At 43.2% G+C, this 21,542-nt stretch overlaps 1 protein-coding gene across 1 annotated transcript in view; it reads left to right on the top strand.

The window, feature by feature from the left end:
• Positions 1-21,542, top strand: part of INPP5A (inositol polyphosphate-5-phosphatase A) — a 147,290-nt gene that overhangs the window by 66,081 nt on the left and 59,667 nt on the right. Inside the window, exons 7-8 of the mRNA XM_027655260.1 lie at positions 814-933; positions 16,571-16,655. Coding sequence (XP_027511061.1) covers positions 814-933; positions 16,571-16,655 — 205 coding nt within the window. The remainder of the gene's footprint in view (positions 1-813; positions 934-16,570; positions 16,656-21,542) is intronic.

Here is a 21,542-nt window from a genome sequence, read left to right as displayed (position 1 = left end):
GATGTGCTGTTCCCTGGAGCCAGATACCTCTCCCAGGATCTCTGGCAGAGCCCTTCATGCTGGGTGACCTATGTGTCTGACTGTGCTCGCTGTTCTCACTGCCATCATTGCTGTGTCCAGATCCATTCCCAACTCCGTCGTGGTCTGGGAACCAGAGGCATCCTGCTGATGCCTCTCTGGGCCAAAGCCTGTCCGTGTTCTCACTACCAGGCTGTGGGTGGGCTTAGGGGACTTGTCTGGCCTAATGAGTCTGTGAGTCTGGGTCCCACAGGCACGGCCTGAGGGAAGCAGCCTGGGTTCTCTTCCTAGCTGGGTGTGTTATCTTGGCATTCTCCACACAGGGGCACATAAGGAGTTGCAGTGACGTGATTTAGCCTTTAACATCGTTAACCTTCTCCTGTCAGTAGTTTTTCCTGTTGTTTATTGCAAAGACACAGTTCTACTGGGCATTTAGCTGCAGCTTTGTAAACTGGAAGTTGCTTATTTACATATTCAGTTGTGGTTTAAGAAGATGTTAGTGAGAGGGTACTGCCTGATTTCTGGACTTGTAACTAACAAATAGCTTTTCATTTTCATGTTGTGCATACTGTACTAATGGAGTCTTACCCATGGATGACCTGTCATTAGCTTGATGCTAGTCTGACAATTTTCTGATGATGATAGCTTAACCTGCTAAGTTTGTGTGAGTAAATATTAAGGTAACATTAGAGCGAATACAGTAAGTGTTGTTATGTTAAATGCTTTGCTGATGCAACAAATGTTTTTTTTCTTTTATCCTGAATCATTTTATTTTTTTTTCCTTTTTTGTCATAGTGCCTTTGACTTGGTAAACATTCATCTTTTCCATGATGCTTCCAATTTAATTGCTTGGGAAACAAGCCCATCGGTTTACTCAGGAATACGGCATAAGGCTCTTGGCTATGTACTTGATAGGTATGTATTAGCCTTTCCTGGCCTCTCTCAATCTCTGTGTTCGTAAGCAGCTATGAAAGATGTTTCAAATGGCACACTCAGAAATGTAGAGGTTTTTATTCTGTCACCTAAAAATGGTTACTACTTGCCAGAGTTTTTTCTAGATAGTGCCAATTGGAGACCAGTTTATGACACTCATTCTTTAAAGCCAAATTACTGATTTGGGAGAACCGCTCTGAAGGCACCAGAAGTTGCAGAGTAGAAACAAGGTTTATTTTTTTAATGTGCTAGTTGATTAGCTTCACTTTAGACTGTGTGGCATCTAATAAAACTGCCATTCAAGTGCATTTTCAGTTGCAGAATAACAGACTAATTCCAGTTGGACGGGACCTCTGGGAGTCCCTTGTTCATCCCCCTGCTCAGAGCAGGGCTGGCTTCAACAGCAGATCGGGATGTTCAAGGCTTGTCCAGCTGAGCTTTGAGCAGCTCCACACATTTTGGTTTGTAGCTCCTCTGGGCCATCCACTGCTGTGTTTGACTACCCTCACCAAGGAACTTTCTGTCCCTATTATCCAGCCAGAATTTTCCTCAAAGTGGTTTGTGTCCATCACCCCCATCTTTTGGCATGCACTGCTGAACAAAGTCCGGGTCTGTCTTTTCTGTAACTACCAAATAGATAAAGCCAGCAACAGAGTCCTCTGCAGACATCTTTTCTGTAACCTGAACAAACCTGGCTCTTTCAGCCTCGCCTCGTGGCTCCCTGCACACGGAGCTGGTGGTGCTTTAATCTCCACACTGGCTGGGTGCAGGAGGCAACTCATCTCAGCAGCCACGCAACATTTGTGTGCAGCCACCACTGGTATTAATTAAATTACCACATCAGTTATAATGGTATTACAGAGTGGTTCATCTGATGAGTGCTACAATATAGAGGAGAATCCCCTAATTACCCAGCAACTTACAGCTGCCCTAATTAGAAAGTCAGAAAAAAGACAACTTTTTCTTGAGTAAGAAAAAAATGTTTCTGTGTGGGCACTGATGTGTTGGCAGAATAAGCAGGTATTTCTCTTAGGAGGTGTCGCTTGGCTTCATCTTTGCCTGAGAAGTAAAGCTTTAACTTGTCTCTTGAGAGTGGCTGTGACATTCGCTGCGATCTCTGGCGTAATGGGGTGCTTAAAACAAACTGCTGAGGCTGGAAGGAATAGAACCAGGGCACTTCCTGTGCAGTTTTCCTGCTCCAATCCCTGCTGTCCATTGTGCCGTAGGGTGCTGGGTTTGAAGGACTCTGCAACAAGACCCCCAATGAGCGTGGGGCCACTGCTGCCTTTTCCTGGAGCAAGGGCTGGGCAAGGGAAGCCCAGATGGTGCCACCAGTGCCCTTCTCTGGAGAGAGGGCTGGGCTGGTGTCACCTCTGCCGCTCCTCAGAGTGAGCCCTGGAGGGGGTCCCAGCCGAGCCAGGGGTCCTGAGCCCCATCCATTGCCCAGCACAGCCCATTAGTCAGGGCCACACGAGTGACAAGGGCCGGTCCCTTGGTGGCTGAGGGGATGGAGCACGTGCCCAGGACTTGTGGGCAAGTGCTGCCCAACACGATCTGCTATGCCCAGCATAATCTGCTGTGCCACTGCCTTCTGGCAGCTGCTCGCAGCCTCCCTGCGCGTGGCAGAGGCGGGAGGGATCCCCATCCACAAGCAGCTGTGAGCTCTCCTGGCTCTCTCTGTCACCAGCCTGGAAGTTTCAGACGCTCCTGAGCCATACCAGGTTATGTGTTGGAAAATATCTTGTGATTTTTTCCCGTGTAGCTTTTCACTGAAAAAGGTTTTGAAACATGGAGTCTAAATGCCTTTCCAAGCACAGTCTCTCCCAAGTTTCCTCCTTCTCAGTGGTTTTCTCTTCTGTGAGGGCCGGCAGGTGGGATAGCAGAGCCTGCCTTTCCCCCAGCAGGGGGCTGAGCAGGAATTGCTCTAAACAGGAATTTACCAGCACACTGGGGATGATCCAAGGATGAGCAGGAAAAAGCCAATGTGTCTTCTCTTGCATCACTTGCAAACTGCTCAAAGCATCAGAAAACGGTGGAGGCACTGGGAAGGTTTGCAAATACATAGCATGTATATAAATATAAATACATAAAAGTTCCCTGATCTAGGGGACAGGGGTCACAGGAAGATCAGGATCTACTCTCGGTGCAGTCTGCAGTGCAGATTCTTCAGTTCTGTTGCATAGAGCAGTGTGGGAAAGGCCTATTTCCATTTCATTTTTCCTTGGATCCATTGGTCTCCTCTGCTTGTCTTATACTTTGCATGAGGGAAACCTGTGCAACCCCTTTGCATTATTTATTGCACACTTGTTTGCAGCATACAGTGTGCTTCATTAGCTAATTTTGGCTTTGGACCTCCCACGATGCCCTGGCAAGGGTAAGGTAATAGACTGTAGTATTAGTGTCAGCTGTGGGTCAGGGATGTCACGACGGTATATCATTAAAATGTGACACTGCCAAAAACTGCCCCGACTCCCCTGTCCTTAGAAAAGGAGCCCTTGGATTTTGGGTTGCCCAGTGGCACAGCGAGCTCGCCGTGGATGAATTGTCCATTCTGAGGGAGCAGCCAGCCGCAGATCCGGACCTCCACAGAGCAGTGATGGGCTGGCGGGCACAAAGGGGGAGTTCTGTAGCGCAGTGAATAATGGGAAGCCCCTTTCATCGGCAGGGGTAACCTTTTGGCAGCCACCAGCACACTCTATTCTGATCTGCTGATTGGGGAGGACAATACACTGAAGCTCACTTTGAATGAATGCTGCCACCAACAGTGTCCCCATTCAGGGGCTTTGGGAACCATCTTTGGCCATTGTCCACCAGCACTCCCTCAGACAGCAGGAAAAGGGAAAGTGAGAACAGCTATAGGGGAAAAGTACTTCTTTTCTTGGCTTTAATCTCTCTTTAAAGCTTCATAGATCTACATTTCCAGCTGAGCTACTGGAACTATGCAGTGTCAGATAAATACAGAAGAGAGAGGTTTCAAGCTGAGCTTTCAAATCCCCTTATCTGCATGAACTAATAATGCAGATTTAGTGCTGTTAAAAACAGAGACTGATAAGTCTTTTCCTTTAAAGCCTTTAAACTGCTAAAGAGCATTTAACAGCGATGCAGTTCAAACCCAGTGAACAATGCTGAGAAGGAAAACAGTTTAATGAGCTAAACCTTCACTGAATGAAACAGAAACACCTTCTCACAGTTGATTTAGGTCACTGTGGGAGTCAGTGAAAGCGCAGTTGTGTTCATGCTGCATCTTCATAAACATGAGTTACGTACAGCCTTTCATCTGGGCAACAGCTACCACAGGAGTTTGGGATGCAAACCAGAAAAGGGTTTGCAAATAAAGCTCAAATGAATCAGTTTAACTGTTCAGATTGCCAGGGAAGTTGTTTTCCTCAAAATTATTTTAACATAGGGTTTTAACACATAGGCACGAAGCTGCACGACATCCCAGCATTTCTGAGCAGGGGAGGGGTTGGGGGGGAAACAAAGGAAAAAGCATGGAGTTGCATGATTTAAAGTTGCACTAAAACTTTTCTCCTGAGGGAATCTGTTAATAATCCTAATAGCATGTTTGGGGAGTAGAAAGCTTTGTTCTTTTAGTTTGAAGCTTTGTTCTTTTAGTTTAAATCTGCAGTGATTTAGCTTTAATAGCTTAAAAAATTAATTAAATAACAAGAACACTGTTAAAGGCACTGGTATGTGCTGAGGCAGATTGAATTTGCTATTAGCCATTTAGCAAGGGAGAAGAAGATACGGAGTCAGATAGATGCCTTAAAGACAAGGAGAGTTGGAATCATACTGGTGTTAAGCAAATATTTGCTTGTATCTTTACGAATACAGTGTGTATGTAGAATATTGAAGTGTGTAATGAGTCTCTGTCAGCACCAGTGTAAACCCCAACTGAGCTCCCAGAAATCAGTTAGGTTGTTCCAGGTAGACACAGGTACAATAAAAACTGAATTTGCTTTAAAATGAGAATAAGAATATCTGCTTTGTATCTTGTGGGGCAAAAACTTTCTTCTGGGCCCATTTTGGATAATTCCCATGTACAATTAGCCCTATTTGCATAATACTTGCTTTTTTGTATTTTCTGAAGTTAGAGGGTGTAAGCTCTAAGTGAGAGTAGGAGAGGAAATGTAGTTTACATTTTAGTTTAGTCTTTCATGCATCTGCTGTAATTAATGCATGTGCATATGTCATATTAATTAATCATATTGGCATATTAGTCATGTCCTGTGGCCACTTGCTGGGGAAAAGTGCCGAATGCAAGAGCTGGGCTGGGGAATGAGGAGAAGCTGCAGGCCCGGGCCCTTTAACAGTGTGAAGGAGAGTTTGGGAAGGGCAGGACGTGAGGTGTTAGCCTGATCTGAGGCTCTTGGCGTGTCAGCCATCTAAACTTCCTGAAATTATCTCGAGCATTCAGATCCATAAAATGAATGTGTTTTTTTTTAAAGAAAGTGACAGTGCTCTTCTGTTTTCCTATTGAAATGTTCCCTGGCCTAGTTCAACAGAAACATTTTTACATTACAACTGTGAAATCTTGGCATAAAGCTCCCCTTTGTGCCCTTCATTATTTTCTCACAAATATAGTCCATTGTCACATAGCTGAAGTTAATTTGATCAACATTGGGACATTTAACTTTTATGTCTGGTCAAAGGAGCTGTTTCATGCTCATTTTGGGTATTCAAAAGAAATGATTGCCAGAAAAATAATGTTACTATTAACAATTCAGAGCAATTAGTTTCCCAGGGAGAGGCGATGTGATGCACCGGCTCCACACAACTATTCTTTGTCATTTTATGGATGCTCATCAGTCAACTGTCACCTCTTCTCAAAGACCCATCCAATCTAAATGTTTCTCTTTGGGCTTTTCCCAGAACTAGCAGCTGAATGAGCAAAAGAAAAGCCACTTAGTTTCTAGGCAAAGGAAAACTTCACTCTAAAGATCTGGGTCATTTGGGAAGATCCTTGGAGCAGCTCTCTTTCCAAGAGTTTGGGATGGTTTTTTGGTTTGTTTTGGAGTTTTTTATTTTTAGGGGTTTTTTTTAACTTTATTTGTTTTTTGCAACAGTGATTTTAACATGTGCCTTTAAATGTTTAGTGAAATTTCTGTGTATTCAGATAGAAAGCACTCCCAGGGCAAATAAACCTTCCAGTCAAATGTCTTCTAACAAAGGTTTAAACCCCTGGATCACATTCAAATCGACAGCTTTTCATTAAACACCCGAGGCTCAGCTCATTAATATTCGGTCATCCCCCCCTTAAACGAAGGTTAAGTGCTCTCAAAATTAGCGTGTTTGAATAATATGCTCTTTAAAGAGTAAATCCAGCAAAATTGTGTTGTTACTTTCAGCCTGTCAAATACAGCCAAAGACACTTTTCCTTACTTCTTGTTTTCCTTCTGGCTTGAGCTTTTGCATCGTTGATGCAGTTGTCAAAAACTGAACTCATGTGTCCTTCCTCTTTGCACAGACATATTGTGAATTTTTTTAGATTATGTATTTAGCAGAAAAATAATTTTGTATTTTATGCATTATAATGGAAAGTATACATGAGTATAATTTTAAGGACACAATAAATACACTTCCATATTAAGTGAATATGATGATTTCTCGTTGTCCTAGTCAGTATTTTTGCCTTTAATATGTTATTTTCAAGATTTCCTTTTTGGTATTAATTAATCTATTAATTGGCATTAATTAATAGTACATACAATGTATTCTAAATAAAAGGGAATTGTACTCATCTTAACATCAAGTTTTCTTCATTCTTTCTGTTTTAAAAGCCACTTTCACTAAAACTCAACAAGTTTAAGACAAGAGAAAACACTAAGTTGTGATGTTCTGTTGCTTTTCTCTTGCCCACACATGTATTTTATTTACAATAATCATATATACCACACGGGTACAAGATATATTTGAAAAGGAAAAAAAGAATAGTTGCCATGACAATGGTAACTTATTTTTTTTCTTTTCTTTTTGGCATTAATTAATAACTAAACAGCTTGTTAATAAATTTTCAGCATTATTCAGATGGGAAAGATCTGGGTTTTTTCTCTCATGGTAAATCTGTGTAAATAATAGCATGTTTGGAAGCAAAGATCTGACATCCAAAATCCAGAACTTTTGCAGGTGTCACACAGAAAGGTGTCACTTAAAGAAAAAATAGGGTAGATACACTAAGTTAGTCTTCACTTTGCCTGCCCAGTGTGGATAGAATTGTGGCTCTTTTGGAAGAAATGCTGCAGGTGAAGCTCTGAGGGTTCCTGGAGGGGTTTCCAACAGTTGTTTTCCCACCCAGTCCCTGTGCAGCAGCGTGGGCGTGGGTGATGGCAGTGAGGGACTGTGTGGGTGTGTGTGATGGCAGTCCAGGATTGTGTGAGTGTGGATGTGGGTGACGGCAGTCAGGGATTGCCTGGTCTGGGGCTGATCTTGCAGCACTCACAGCCTCCACCTCATCCTCCCTAAGGACTCTACTCCTTTTTGCCTGTTTTCCAGTAATAGGATCTCCCAGAGCTGCCCTGTTGGCTGCTGTGTCTTTCTAGTGGAGGTTGGGTGTGCTGTAGCACAGTCCCACTCCCAGGAGCATGAGTGCAATTAAACACGCCATGGAAGAAAAGAGAATGCCTCTTAAAAAAGAAATGGCTGCAAATAACTTGTTGCCTGCTTGATTTTGCTCAGAAAATGGCTTTATATGAGAATGTGCAGAGTGTGCCACATTCTCATTGAGTTATATTTTCTCTTTACTGTAATTTATTCCTTAGAGAGCCTGGAGCTGGATGAAGAGCAGTCATTAGTGTCCAGCTAAAGGTGACACTGACATAGCATCCATTGTGGTTTGTGCCTTTTCAAATCTCCTATCCTATAGCCATATAATCTTCCAGGGTAGCTATGATTCAATTAAGAAGAATCTATATGGGCTGTTGATCCAATTCTTATTCATTTGCAGAGAAATGAAAATAAATTGCTATTGTGATTTTATTTACAATGCTGGCTGTGAGCTGATGCTATGAGCTAGTAGTTATAAAATGGAGAAATGGTTGAAAGAGCCCCATTCTGCTCCCGTTGGAGCCTGTGGGGCACCAGGCCAGTAGTCACCTTGGACATTTTGACTGCCATAGAAAGGTTGGAACACTGTGGGAGGAGGCTGTGGGGTCTGCATCCTGTGTTCGATGTCCTGAAAAGATTCAGATCCTCCCTAACAGGGATGTGAGGCACAGAACTTCCAGCCACTCGTCTGCCTCTACAAGAGCTGGAGAGGTTGTAGCTGTCTGGGCAGATGTTGTTTGTGACTGGACAGGTCAGTGGCTGTGGCTGCCTCACCTGTTATGGAGCTTCTTTATCTTCATTCCGTCGGTGCCGGTTTTAAGGCACAGCCAAGGTGATTGAACTTCTCACTTCAGCAAGGAAGCAGGTTCTTCTGCTTCTCTATCCACTAGAATTTTCTTTGTTCAAACGTGGTGTTGACAGGTATAACTTTTTTGATCACTGTGCTCTTTGGAAAGAGGGTTGTTCCCTTCTCTTTAGCACTTCAAATGTTTCTGTCACATCATCATCCCTGGTTTTTTTCCCTCTCTTAGCTCACTGCTCCACTGTAGTGCGATTTTCAAAGGTATAATGTAAAATTGGTTTCTCGTGAGCTTTTTTCATCGTTGAGCATTGTTTAGTCCTTTGCAAGTGAAGTCTGTCTGGGTTTGAGTCATTTGTATTGCCCTTTCCTAGAAGCAGTTTGGTTTATTTTCAATTCACAGTCCCCCTGAGCCCAGCTGTTCCCCTGGCCAGGCCAGTGGGAGCCTGCAGGTCTCCGTCACTTGCAGTGCTCCATGGGTGACATGGCCAGTATTGTCACCATCCACTGCCCACACAGTCATCACAGGAGGTGGGGCTGGGAAACATGCTTGTTGCAGGTCTGGCAAGACTGAAATCTGGCAAAATTCCTTAACTATCCCACTGCCGTTCCCATACAGGAGCAGTTCAGGACAGACAGTGCCTCTGGTCTGAGTTTTCCTACATTTGTCACAAAAAATATTTTTCCCAACCTTAAGAAGTTAATGGATTAGTATCCCACTGCTGCATATCCTAGTTATTTCTGGCTCACTATTGCACTTTTGACACTGAGCACAGGATTTTGGCTTTGCTCTCCACATCCAAGCCCTGTGAGAATTGCAATGTCTCGACTTAATGCAGATGAAGATCCAGCAGTTACCTGCTGCCTGCTGAGCACCAAGTGTCACCAAAACTGAAGAGCTCAGAAGCTGTGCAGAAGAATGTTAATCTTCCATGATAAAGGTAGATTCAAAAAGCTGTACAGTTTCCCTGGTTTCTTCTTGTAGTTTCTCTTACATCAGCCGAAGAGCACAAAATATCTTTGTGTGATAACACCAGTGCTGTAGCGCTGTGTTGTCCTGTAGCAGAATTGACAAGTCCTTACATCATTATCCAGGGCTGCTATTTCATTAGGCGAATGTCAGTGTCAGGTAAGATCATGGGTTTGTCAATATAATGAAAATACCAGTCAAGTGAGGAAAAAGTCACAATTTTCCAGCTCTAAAAATTGATTTTTATTGCTCTTCTTGTAATCCTTTCTTTGGATTAAGTATTTATTATTGATGTGGTCTTTCTTTTAATCTTAATAGCTGCTGACATTGTAATTAATTAAAAAATACAACATTTTTGCCCAAATGGCACTATATTGAAATTAAAAGTGAACATCACATATTAGTTAAACAGCCCTGGCAAATGTCTTGAGTGTTAAGATGATTGCCTAAGCTTCTTGACAATTCCCTTCATCTTGCTATATGGTGCTTGACCTTTTGAGATGTTTTGGTGTTATTAATAGGTTTTAGCCATTATATCAGAAAGAACAAGGCACAAAAATATTATAAACTTTATCTTTTTAATGACAGTGCTACACCACCTTGGGCATGCCAATGAAGGCACTTCTGTTAAGACTTTTGAGGCACACTTAGACAGTCAGTCACCAGGTAACTTGTACTCAGAATTGATGGGGATTTTTCTGGAATTTGTCCCCAAATGTGTATCTGGAATTGCAGACGGGTGCATGCTGAGCACTGTCGGGGCTGCAGGAGAGGGGTGATGTGCAGGACAGGATGGGATTCTGTTTCAAAGCTGTTTCTGAAACCTCTGCTAGAGGTGGACACCCCAGGGACCAGCTCTTGAGGTGCAGGTGTGCAAGCTGATCTCCAAGTAAAACTTAGAAAGGAAAAAGCAATGGAGATAGGAACAGCAAAAGTCTGAACAGCCACACCGTAGTCCTGTGTCTGGGTTGGTGTAAGCCAAAACCTAGTATTTCCATCCTCTTGGTCTTCAGTTCCTAGACGTGGCTGTGGCAGGAGAGGGGTTTCATTGTTGTTGTTCCGTGACATTCCACCAGAAGTCACTGCAGGAGCTGTTGCTACCTCTGGCATTGGTAGGTCTGTGGAAAAGAAGGTGTGTATAACCTTCTTATCCGTAGGTCACCTGCTGCCTCCCGAGGAGCTCTTGGCTCCCGCCAACAGGATGGCCAAGTCCCTTTCTGCATTTTTTTTTCTTTTCCCCCTTTCCAAACATTCCCTGTTGGGGTAAGACCCTCACTGGCCAAAAAAGGTGAGTTGATGATGTCTTTGGCACTGTGACTCCTGCATGGATGGGGCCAGGGGCCCAGGCTCTGACATCAAGGGTGTGAGTGGCCCCACGTGTTCCCTGAACACTTTACCCAGTGTGAGAGGGTTGTGCAGTCTCCCTGCAGGGATGGACCCCAGTGCTGCCTTCTGCTGGCTCAGCTCCACACAGAACCTGTGGTTCCAAGCTCTGCTCAGCTCAGCAATAAACAAGGTGAGCACGTTCACCAGAGAAACGATGGCCACAACCAGAGTGAGCTGACCTCTCATCTCTGCATGCTATTTGTGATCTTCATATTACTTTCCTTAGGAGTGGACATTTTATACAGGCAGTCACATGCTAAGATCCCTTCCAACCCAAACTATGTCCTTTCTAAAAGCTTCTATTCTATGTCCTTTGTAAAAGCTTTTGTGCCTGAAACTCCCACGTGTGGCTAATGTGCAGAAAAAAGAGATCGTGGAGAGATGGCATCTTACCCCAGAAGTTGCACAAGGAAGATGTAAGGGCTCATATTAGCTGGTATTTAGCTTAAACACATTTGGTTATTATAAAAATTTGCTCACTGAATAAAATATGGCTTGACCCCTGGATTGTTCCTTCCCAAGAAACGTGACAGTGTCCCTCCTTCTCCCCCATTCAGCCTGCTTGGCAGAGCTGCACGGTTTTTGTTTTGTTTTGTTATGTTATTGTTGTGTTTAAAAAACCCAAAACCCTCAAGGCCCTCTTTTCAGTGGTGTCAAGTTAGGATGAATTGGCCAGGGAGGCATGTTTATAGACTGTGTGAAGAACTTTGTCTTTGTGTGGGAATGCTGGTGACACTGGTATGGCTTGCCTGAATGAACTGCGGTGACGCGGCTAATAAGGTGTCCTGCTGAGCGCCGCCACAGCCTTTCTCAGACCTCCCACCTAATGCCATTCAGCTCCAGCTCAGTGTAGCTAATTTTTCCCATTCCCTCAATTCTTTAGGCCTCCTTACAAACAGAAAAGTCAACTTTCACACCGAGGAGAAGATAAGTGCTTTAGGAAATAATCGTGTAAACAGAATGTTACCTTCTGACCTGATGCTGATACCTTGGTCTGAGACAAAACCCAGCTGGCTATTGCATTAGACATGGCTATTAAAAGAATAATGCTGCTGATCCTCCTTACAAAGTGCCCTGAGAAATGGTTTAGCCAAATCACAGTGCCTCCTGTCACACTGAATCATGTTCAGCTGCTCTCTTCCATGACCAAATTGCTGATATTTATCCACTTCCGTGTCTTTTCCGTTCTTGCCACGGTATGGGAGGGGGAGAAGTATGAAAGCAAGGGGAAGTCAGTCATGTTTCTGATTGTCCTGTTATTTTCTGGTTGAATTTCAGTGCTTTGAAGTGTATTAACAGTGCGCCATACAGTGTTTGTAGAAGAGGTACCTTTCATCAAGTAACTTTAATTGTAAACTACTTTAATGAGTTACTTCAAAATAAAGTAAATTACAAAAGGATTTCAGTGATTCCAGTAACACAGAATTGTTCGTTTTAGGATTGCACTGATTTCTGTTCTCTGCAGCAACTGAAATTAATAAATAGACCCAGATTCCCCAGATTGTATTGAGGAGAAGAGGGATCTCTGCCTCTTCCTTGTTTTAGTCTTGGTAGGGATGTGGCATTTCCTGAGTGTCTTTGAGAAAACTTCCCCTCACAGTCACGTACCTGACGCTGCCATCCAGGCTGAGAGGTGTGTCCTTACAGCAGAGTAATTTGGGGTACCCAGGCTCCAGAGCAGATGCTGAGCACGTGCTTCCACCGTGGCATTTGTGTGACCTCTTCCTCAGTCATCTGTGCTCCCATCCCAGCCAGGCTGGTCAGCCCAGGATGAAGCTGCTGAGTGGCACAGCTCAGGGAGGTTGAAGGTTTCTCATAATTCTCCTGATGCCCCCCGAATAACAGATGGTTTTGTCACAGGACAGGGTGTCAGGGTGTGCCATGCCAAAAGCTCTGCTGAGGGGAGGGGGTTTGCTCGAAGCCTGACCAACACAGCAGAGCAAGGACATCTCCAGTGCAGACACAGGAGCTTCTTTCTGGGCCTGTAAAACTCTTGCTGATGCCCAGCATGAGCCAAATTGCAGCTGTTTGACCGAAATAAGAATTCTATGTCTTTATTTTGCACCAAAGAAATTGCTATAGTAATTTAGCATTAATTTGCACTCTTAGAAGTGACAGTCGAGTTTACTTCTTAAAAAAAGTGTGAACCATGGATTTGACTTATCAAAACATTTGAGCATGTGACTACCTTGGACTGTAAACTATACTTGAAGTTAAAATTGCTCGAGTGTTTCCTTCTCTTACTGCCCTGTCATAGCTAAAAAGCTCTTCAGCTCTTCCGTTCAACTCGTCTGCCTCTTCTCAAAATACAACAAAATGTGAAAAGAAACAGACAGACCCAACTAGTCTAGAAGACATTCAGGATAGAGCTATCACTTAAAAATGTAGAAATGGTTTGAAAATGCCAAATAATTAAGATAATGTGTTCCAGGTGTGAAGAATCTTACCGGTTACCGAGAACTCCTTGTGCAGTTACAAGTTCTGTGTTTGCAGAACTGGTAGAAGAGAAATCATCTGTGGTGTTTATAGTTGTATGCTCTAAAGTTTACCAGACATCAGTAAGCCCAGACAGGAACATACTTTCTTCCTGGTGTTGCTGATTTGCCAGACTGAATTTGTTATATTGATTTCCAAAATGCACAGAAGTAAAAGATCTTTCTGTGGTATGTTCTGAGTGCAAACGAACTCACTTCCCATAAGTGATTCTTTCTTGAACAAGGGCAAAGATTGTGAAGAATCAGGTTTTCAGTCTCATTTGCATTCAGCTTTGGATCCACCCCGAATGCCTGTCCCTCCTGGTCACCCTGCACAGGTCACAACAAGCAGCACAGCCAGCGAAGGCATCAATGATCTGTTGTGTGTACTGGCACATAGAGTTGTGGGAGGGAAATATTTGTGGCTTCTGTACAGTCGTGAAATCTTTAACTGAGTCACCTGTTGTGTCATAAGCTATTTAATGTTGTGCAGGAATACAGCCTTCAGTCATCCCTTTGTGATGCTCTGGTAAAAGTTGTTAAAGGAAATGGCACTGGGTCCTCCCACTAAAACCATAGGATTTATACTGGTTACATGGATTGGCTGCTTACTTTTTATATGATTCAGATTTATCACTCCATTGAGTGATTCAGGGCAACGTTTTTGAAGGACTGTTTGATTTGTGGTTAAAGGAAGGGTATTTTTAGAGAAACAAATACCAAAGGAGAGTAACACTGATGTGGAAGCCTTCCTTGCTCATCTGCAAGCACTCATTCTTGTTAAAAAAACATGGTCTTCTGAGTTCTCCATACCTGTACACGTGCTGAACTATGCATGTTGTGGCTCAGAACACAGAAACACGAGGAACAGAGCACTTTTATTTAGCTGTCACCCCAGTCATGACACCTGCCCTTTGTGTCCCTGGCCAGACTGGCCCCATTTCTGTCCCAGTTCCCTCTGTGCCAGTCCCCTAAGTGCCGGGATATTGCTGTACTCTTCCTTATTGCCATCTCTAGGAGAGTCAGACTCCAAATTCTTGTGCCATTGATTCTGTAGGCACCAGGGAGTGTTTCGTCACAACAGTCCCAAACTGCAGAAAGAGGTCTGAGATTTGGGAACTCTTGAACTAGTAGTAAGTTCCAAGACAAGGACAGTAGGTTACATACCTGTATTGAGTTGAGTCATTTAAAGGATATTTCATTGTTAGGTACCACAGATCACTTAATAAGTACATAATTGTGTGTATCCCTTGCTGTGTCACTGTTGGGAATTTTCCTGTACACCTCAATTTCACCACCTGTGAAAAGAGATGAGTCAGAAACCACTTGGAGCATTATTGTGGAGAAGTAACATTTGGAGTCTTACTTCAGTCTGCCATGAGACATTCTTTCTGAAATGTCCAACAAGACAAGCTACAAGGAGAGAAACTGGATAAAATTATCAGTTGTAAAGCTGGCATTGATTTGTACTCAAGTCATGTTTAAATCAGGTAATGTGCAGGACTATGAAATGACTGAGTTTTAATTAATTGGTCAGCAGCAGACTAATCAGCTGGCTTGTTCATCAGTTTGGAGGCATTTTCATGGGCTATTTTTGGAATGGTCTGTTTATTTGGAAAATATGTCTCTGCATAATACAATCACAGGCATGGCTCTCATAATCCCAATTTGTTTTAGGAGGCCTTCAATGGACCTTGATGTCATTCCTGCAATATCTGTCATTCCTCTGTCAGCAGTAAATGGCAATGAGCAGAGTCAAAGCTGAAATATGAATCAGGACAGTTGGTAAAGCAAAATCAGTTGTTCTGATGTTTAAATGTGGATCCAATTTTGCAGTGATAGTGTTAGCAAACTGTGACACTGTAAATGGTTTAAGTTTTAAGTTCTTATTTTCCTTCAGTGCGCCATGAGGGCACTAATCAAACTAATGTTTCGTGCAGGTCAGGAGTGACAGGTTTGTCTCAGAGCTCCCTGGGAGCTGACAGTGGGCAGTATTTATTAACAGTGCCTGCAATAATCTGTCAGCTGAATGGAGGACTGGAGATTTTCATACCAGAAAAAGTCTTTGCAAAAAATTTTCTTCAAATGATCACTGTCTTAGGCCCAATGCACGCCATGTTTTCCATAGAATAATATTCCTTACATAATAGATTACTGTTGACAAAAGCTGAGATGTTTTCAGAAGAGCAGCAGTATCTCACTGCAAATCCAATGCTGTATCTTTAAAGCTTTGAGAAGTCTAAATGGATGTGATGCATCGGGACTTGTAAAGTGCCTCCTCTCTGTGCAGTGTGTTCTGGGGAGCCTCCTGCCCAGCACTGCTGGATAACCCTGTACTGTCTGTGTGGAACCTGCCCCAGGCTCACCTGGGCTTTCTGGCACTGTAACACTTACATGTTCATGTATCCCAGAATGTTCACAGCTTATTGCCTGCATTTGTTCCTTAATTCTCACACCTTGCACACCGAGGGTACCAGGGTGGGGTTTTGTACATTTTGTCTGTGTAAATTCTTTGTGGCTGTGGCAGTTGAATTTTGGGTGTTCTGTATCTTTCTCAGCCACTGATAGGAGATGAATTGTATTGATTCCTGGTTTGAAAATAAGCGTGACTCAGTGGATTCCAAGTGCCAAGATCCCCAGAAGCTGTAAAATTACAATTGTTGGGACTACCAAACAACTGTTGTTAACAACAGAACAGCTAATAATGTAATGACAGTTTTTAATAACACAAGATTTGAAAGATGGACAGTAATGCCGTGTCTCTCTGGGCAGGACTGAGCAAAGGCTTGAGGAAAAAGTTAATCTTCACTGCACAGCTGAAGTGGTCACTTGTTAGGTGTTAGCTACAGCCTCAGTCAGTAGTCTGGTATGCACAGCACTGAGAGCTGTCTTCAAGGAACTGTAGCTGAACTGGGAACCAGGGATGCTCCGTGGGATGATGGATGTTTAGCCCTCCCACATCACTCCTCATGTGGCTCTTAGAGTACTCACAGACACTGGTAAACGTTATTTAGACATCAGTAAACTCAAACATACTCTGAACCCGCCGCTAATTCGGGGCTCCTGATTCTTAGATGCCCAGCCCAAAACTGTATCCTTAAGCTTTCCAAGCTTCCATGATGCTCTCAGGATTTCCATGACATCCAAATGCTGCTTCTGTGTGATTTGTAGAAACTGCTGCAAACGTGCTTTCCCCCAGTCTGCTCTACCAGGCAGGAAGGGGAAACCAAATGCACTGTTGTGCAGGGACTGGTGATAGAATTGCCTAAGCAAAGCAAATCAACTGAAAAATAGGCTTAATGTATTGGTCCAGTATAAACTGGTAGTTTTGATGGTTCCAATAATTATTTCTGAGACTGTGCTTAAAGACAACATATGTGTTTTTGTGCATCCTTGCATGTATGTAAAGAATGACAGATTTGTTCTGTTTTCATTTTTTTTTTCCAGAATTATAGATCAGCGGTTTGAGAAAGTTTCGTATTTTGTCTTTGGAGATTTCAACTTTAGACTGGATGCCAAAGCAGTAGTTGAGGTAGGACTTCTCTTTTTCTTCTGTTGTAGACACTACCAGGTTTGATTTCTCAAATATTTTTTCCTGTGGAAAGCTAAACGTGACTTAACAAAGTAATGATAATACTGACATCAGACTTTGTTGAGACTGCTTTTAACAGGAACATCTGACTAACTAACTAACTGTGACTTTTGCCATCTCCTTAGAGCTCACAGTGCAGTTCCTGCAAGCAGAAGAAGCGCTGGGTTACATTTCTACTCTGGGGAAAAATGAGAGGCATTTCCTAAATGTCCATGGTAGAACTTCACATTTCAAAGTACAGGCAGCCATCAGTGCCAGTAGCATCTCAGTGTGGAAGGTGACTGGGACATTTGTATTAAAAAAGAATGTACTAAACCTTTTTCATTACGAGTTGAGATCACCTTGACTTGACTGCTGAAGCTCAGCTCCGGGTAACATGGGGTCAGAAATAATACTCAGCTTGAAAACCAGTTTAATCTCCTGGTTTTCACACTTTAATTCTCACAGGTACTGAGATGTCTTTTTGGTGTCCTTGCAGGCAGGAATGTATCTTTTAAGCCAAAAGTTGTAATTTTGTAAATCAAACAGTGGGAAATAAGTGTCCTGTGTGTCAAAGGCTGGCTCCCCCCATCCAGAGGTGGTGCCTTTCTCTTTCCTTACATGATGATTAGCCCTTCATCTGTTGAAAAACTGGAGTTTGGCTTTACAGCACTGCATATGGAACTAATAACTTCCTTCTTGGACTCCTAGATACAGTGCAGTCATTCAATCAACAAGCTTAAAGCATAATTGAAACAAAAGTCAAGTCACTAATTCAGAGTATACAGCTTCATACTGCACATGTTAAGGGCTAAATCCTGCTCTGCTATGCTGCAGCTGCCATGGTTATCATTCATGTTCAGAGATCACTTGGTTTTGAACTATTATGCCTGTTTTTTCCTCAGTAGTGGTGTGATGGTATTCCTAAGGATGTTCCTGTCTGAGAACACCTGTCAGTCACTGCAGCAGAGTTATCTCCTGCACCCAGTACTGATGAAGGGTGCTTCAAGTTTTTCCTGACTCACTCACTGCCAGCAGTCTGCAGGACTGAAACTGCAGAGGGTGTTTGCTTTGGTACCAATAGATTAAGATTTCTACATTTATATCTGTGAGTTTCAGAATGAACCAAATCAAACAAAATACTGTCACTGACCCCAGAGGATGCAAACTGAGCGAGCTGCACAACTGAGCACAGGAGGTTCTTACCCTGACACAGAACTCTGCATCTTGGGAATGTTTTACCCCTGCTGGGTAATGTTGCTGCATTTGAGTACACAAGGTGTAATTGGGAGATGTATTAAATTAATTTCCATATTCTTCCTAGCTAAAGTGTGTGCTTGTGTGAGTGCAAAAACAGTAGAGTAATACAGATTTTCTTTTGCTCTTTTGGAGAAGCAGCATACTCCATTAAGCAGAACTTCACACAGGTACTCTGCAACATTATTTAAGCATAATTAAAGGTGATCTAGGAACTTCCATGTATAATTTACACATGCACAAGTAAAGTCACATTAAGTTTGTTTTGTAGTGTTCTGCACTTGGTGCAGTTTATAAATTCGTATGTCACAGATCCAAAAGCTTCAAGAAGTGGTTGTCTTGTGCAGTTTGCTCCACAGAAGTGACTGTACAGCACTGTGCCTTGGACTGCTCTGGGCACTGGGACAGTCCTGAGGGAGTCAGCAGTCACTGCACAGCACTGTTCAGCTCCTGGGAGACAGCTCACTTCCTAAAGTATAGCTTGGAAGGGCAGGGCTACAGGCCATCTCTAGTTGGAATTGTACTAGGTGGGATCTGATGGTCTAGTTGTGTGTGAGGTATGTACGATCCAGTCCCAAATCCCTTCACAGCATGGTTTGTAGATGGTGTGACTTGGCTGTGCCATTTCCCCAGATTGGGGCAGGGCCTGGCACAGCTGCAGTGGCAGAGCAGGAACAAGAATGGCCAGAGGTGCTCATGTCCCCAGCATGCTGTGCCAGCCCAAGTGTGAGCCTGTGCTCAGCTGGGAACCTCCTGCTCCAAAGGACATCCCAGTCCCTTCTGGCATTTGAACATGTGCCTGTGCAAATGGATATTAACCACTCTCTGGACTATTCAGCAGTGTAGTTAATACTGGGGGTCTTAAGGGTTAATCCATTGACCTGTCATCTTTGTGTATATTACTAAATTTATCTCTGGTTTCCTTGCTGACCTTTTGAATTCCCTCTTGAGACCATAGTGTGCTGAACACTTGGACACTTAGATACTACGAGCAATACGTGTGGAAATACATGGTGGAAACGCAGACTGTGCTTAGAGCAAATAAATAAAGTGTGTTTCTAAAGGATTTCCCAGTTATGCCATATAAAGGCAGAATCTGAGAGCTGTTCAAAATGTGGAGTCCAGACCCCGAAGTGCAGTGTCCTAAATCACATGCCAAAAATGTCACGCTTATTAATTAATAATTAATAGGCAATAAATCGTTAATATATAATTTATTGAACATTTATGGGAACCTTGATCTTAAGTCACATTGATTTCCTTGCTAGGAAAATCTGGTTTCCTGTTGCTGGAGTAATGGGGGGAGGGTGTTACCGGCACATGGGCAATGCCAGGTGCTGTTGCTGAAGTGGCTCTGCTGAATCTTTGAGTGCGTTTGCTGTGTCAGTTCCTGACCCACTCCGGCAGCACTGTCAGGGCCAGATCCTGCCACATCCTGATCAGACTGTGCAGCTAAGCTAGGGGCTGGTCCCTCTCCATAAAGGAGTGGAGCACCAGTGCTTTGCCTTCCATTAAAGTCCAGCCTCGTGGAAGGAACCTCCCTGTTCCAACCTGCAAAGCACAGACACCTGGTGCTGCTACCAGCCAGCCGTGCCTTCAGGGGGTGCCTGAGGACATCCTCTGCTCCTCACCTTTTGTGCCATGAGGGTTTCCAAAAGTAACCCTTGGAGGTAGGAAGTGTATTTAGTAAGGCAATTAACTGCAAAAGAAAGATCTACATTTCCGTGGGTTTGATCTGACTGTTCTGTCTGATGGCCAGATAACTTCAATTAATCCTGCACAGGCAAAGGTGGCCGAGGATTTTGCTTTGCCTACTGAATTTTTTTTTAAATGCTAGACTTTTTGGGTGGTGCAGCATTCTGATTATTTGCCCACTGCTTCAAGGTATCTTCCAGCACCTCTATTCCCAGCATATATGGAAGTGTTTACAACATAAAAAATTATATGGACTTTTATATTAGTTTGCCTATGAATTCTAGTCTATATCAGCTTCTCTGCACTGTCTCTAGTAAAAGTACTGTCACAGCATTTCATAGAAACATGAATTGATGTTTCTTTATGTAGAAGATGGTTCTCTTAACTTTTCCAGGAGTTCTGTTCTCATCTGTTTTAAAGCTAACACAGACAGGTCAGCGTAATCTTTGTACTTTTCAGAGGTACAATGCAAATTTATAGTAGCGTGCATGACAAAGGTACCTTTTCTACTTCAGGAAAATTGTCTTCTAAAGTCGAGTTAAAAGGAGATTTGATGAGGTGACTTTAAAGAAATTTGCAGCAGCTGTGAGACATACTGTAGGCTGAGGTTGAAGAATATTCCAGAAATTTAAAAATTATTATGAGTTAGTGCTTTGGTTCATAAAAAGATAATAGGGTACAGGCTTGTAAGTTCTGAAATTAAATTACTTCTACTACTTGCCTGTCACCTGAATAAAACCAGAATAATAAAATCCCTGGACACATTAAGGGTAAGAAGGGAACGGGAGGTTGTGGAGGAATGATTGAGGAGGTTTATTACGAAGAACTGGTTGCTTTTGGTTTTGGTGAGAAATTAGAGAAACAAAGTGACTATGAGAGACCACGTGGAGGAAATAAGTTAATTCTCTGCTGTCAGTCCTGGGGAGCAGGCTGCTCTCTCCTGTAGTGGCTGCTGCAGAGCTCACGGGTTTTCATGCCGTGACCAGGTCCAAGGCCATTCTGATCTCTACTTTTACCTCTCTGTTTTTTGACTGAAACAACTTATTAGCATCTAATATTTTCTGTAAACTCCACGAACACTTGCAGAAGTGTGGAAGCAGAATTGGTCCCATAAATCTCTCCTTGACTCCTCGTTCACGTGGATCTGTGGAAGTGCCAGTGAGAGGGTTGTGATCCCCGTCAGTACGTGTGGAGGTGCCCATGCACCGTGTCCATGTGGGCTGGCACTTTGGATCTGTCACATGCAGAGCTGCTTTTTCCCCTTCTTTGTTAGAGAAGTTTTAAAAAAGAGAGATTTCCCCTTCCTACTGGTCCAGGAGCTCCTGTGCTGGAGCCTGGCAGTACCTGCAGCGTGTCTGTCCAGAGCTTCCTCCTCTCCTGATCCTGCCCAGCCCCGAGCATCCCATCACAGCCTCAGCTGTGCTCATTGAGAGAAGCATTTCTCCTTCTGTCTCAGTGAGCCAGTTTACCAGTCCTGCTCTATTTAAGTCACCATTCAAGTGTTTTAGGTGGGTCTAGAACAAGGAAGAGTATTTTTTTGGTCAGCTGGCCATGGTAACAGTCTGTAATAATCTTTGAGAATTACTGTATTTTCATATTTAAAAAAATCCACACTAAAACTCTTACCTATAAGTCTTCCTAATCCATTTTAGGAAAGTAAGCTTATTTTGACTGGTTGGGAATGAAACCCTGTTTCTGTCTGAGACTGCTGATTAAAAAAAATCTGTTAAAAGTTCCTTGTACTCCCAGGGAAAAAAGAAATGTAATTGTGTGCTCCTCAGTCCCAAGAACTGCAGCTCAGTAACGCAAAGCTCAGTTTGCAAACCATCAGGCTTTAGGGGAAAGCCACATTAACTGCAAAATCCATTTGCTCTAGGTAAACCATATCCTTGCCTC

Source organism: Corapipo altera, unplaced genomic scaffold, assembly GCF_003945725.1.
Source record: "Corapipo altera isolate COAL_440 unplaced genomic scaffold, ASM394572v1 180, whole genome shotgun sequence".
Lineage (NCBI taxonomy): Eukaryota > Metazoa > Chordata > Aves > Passeriformes > Pipridae > Corapipo > Corapipo altera.
This window is presented reverse-complemented; position numbering and strand designations above follow the sequence as displayed.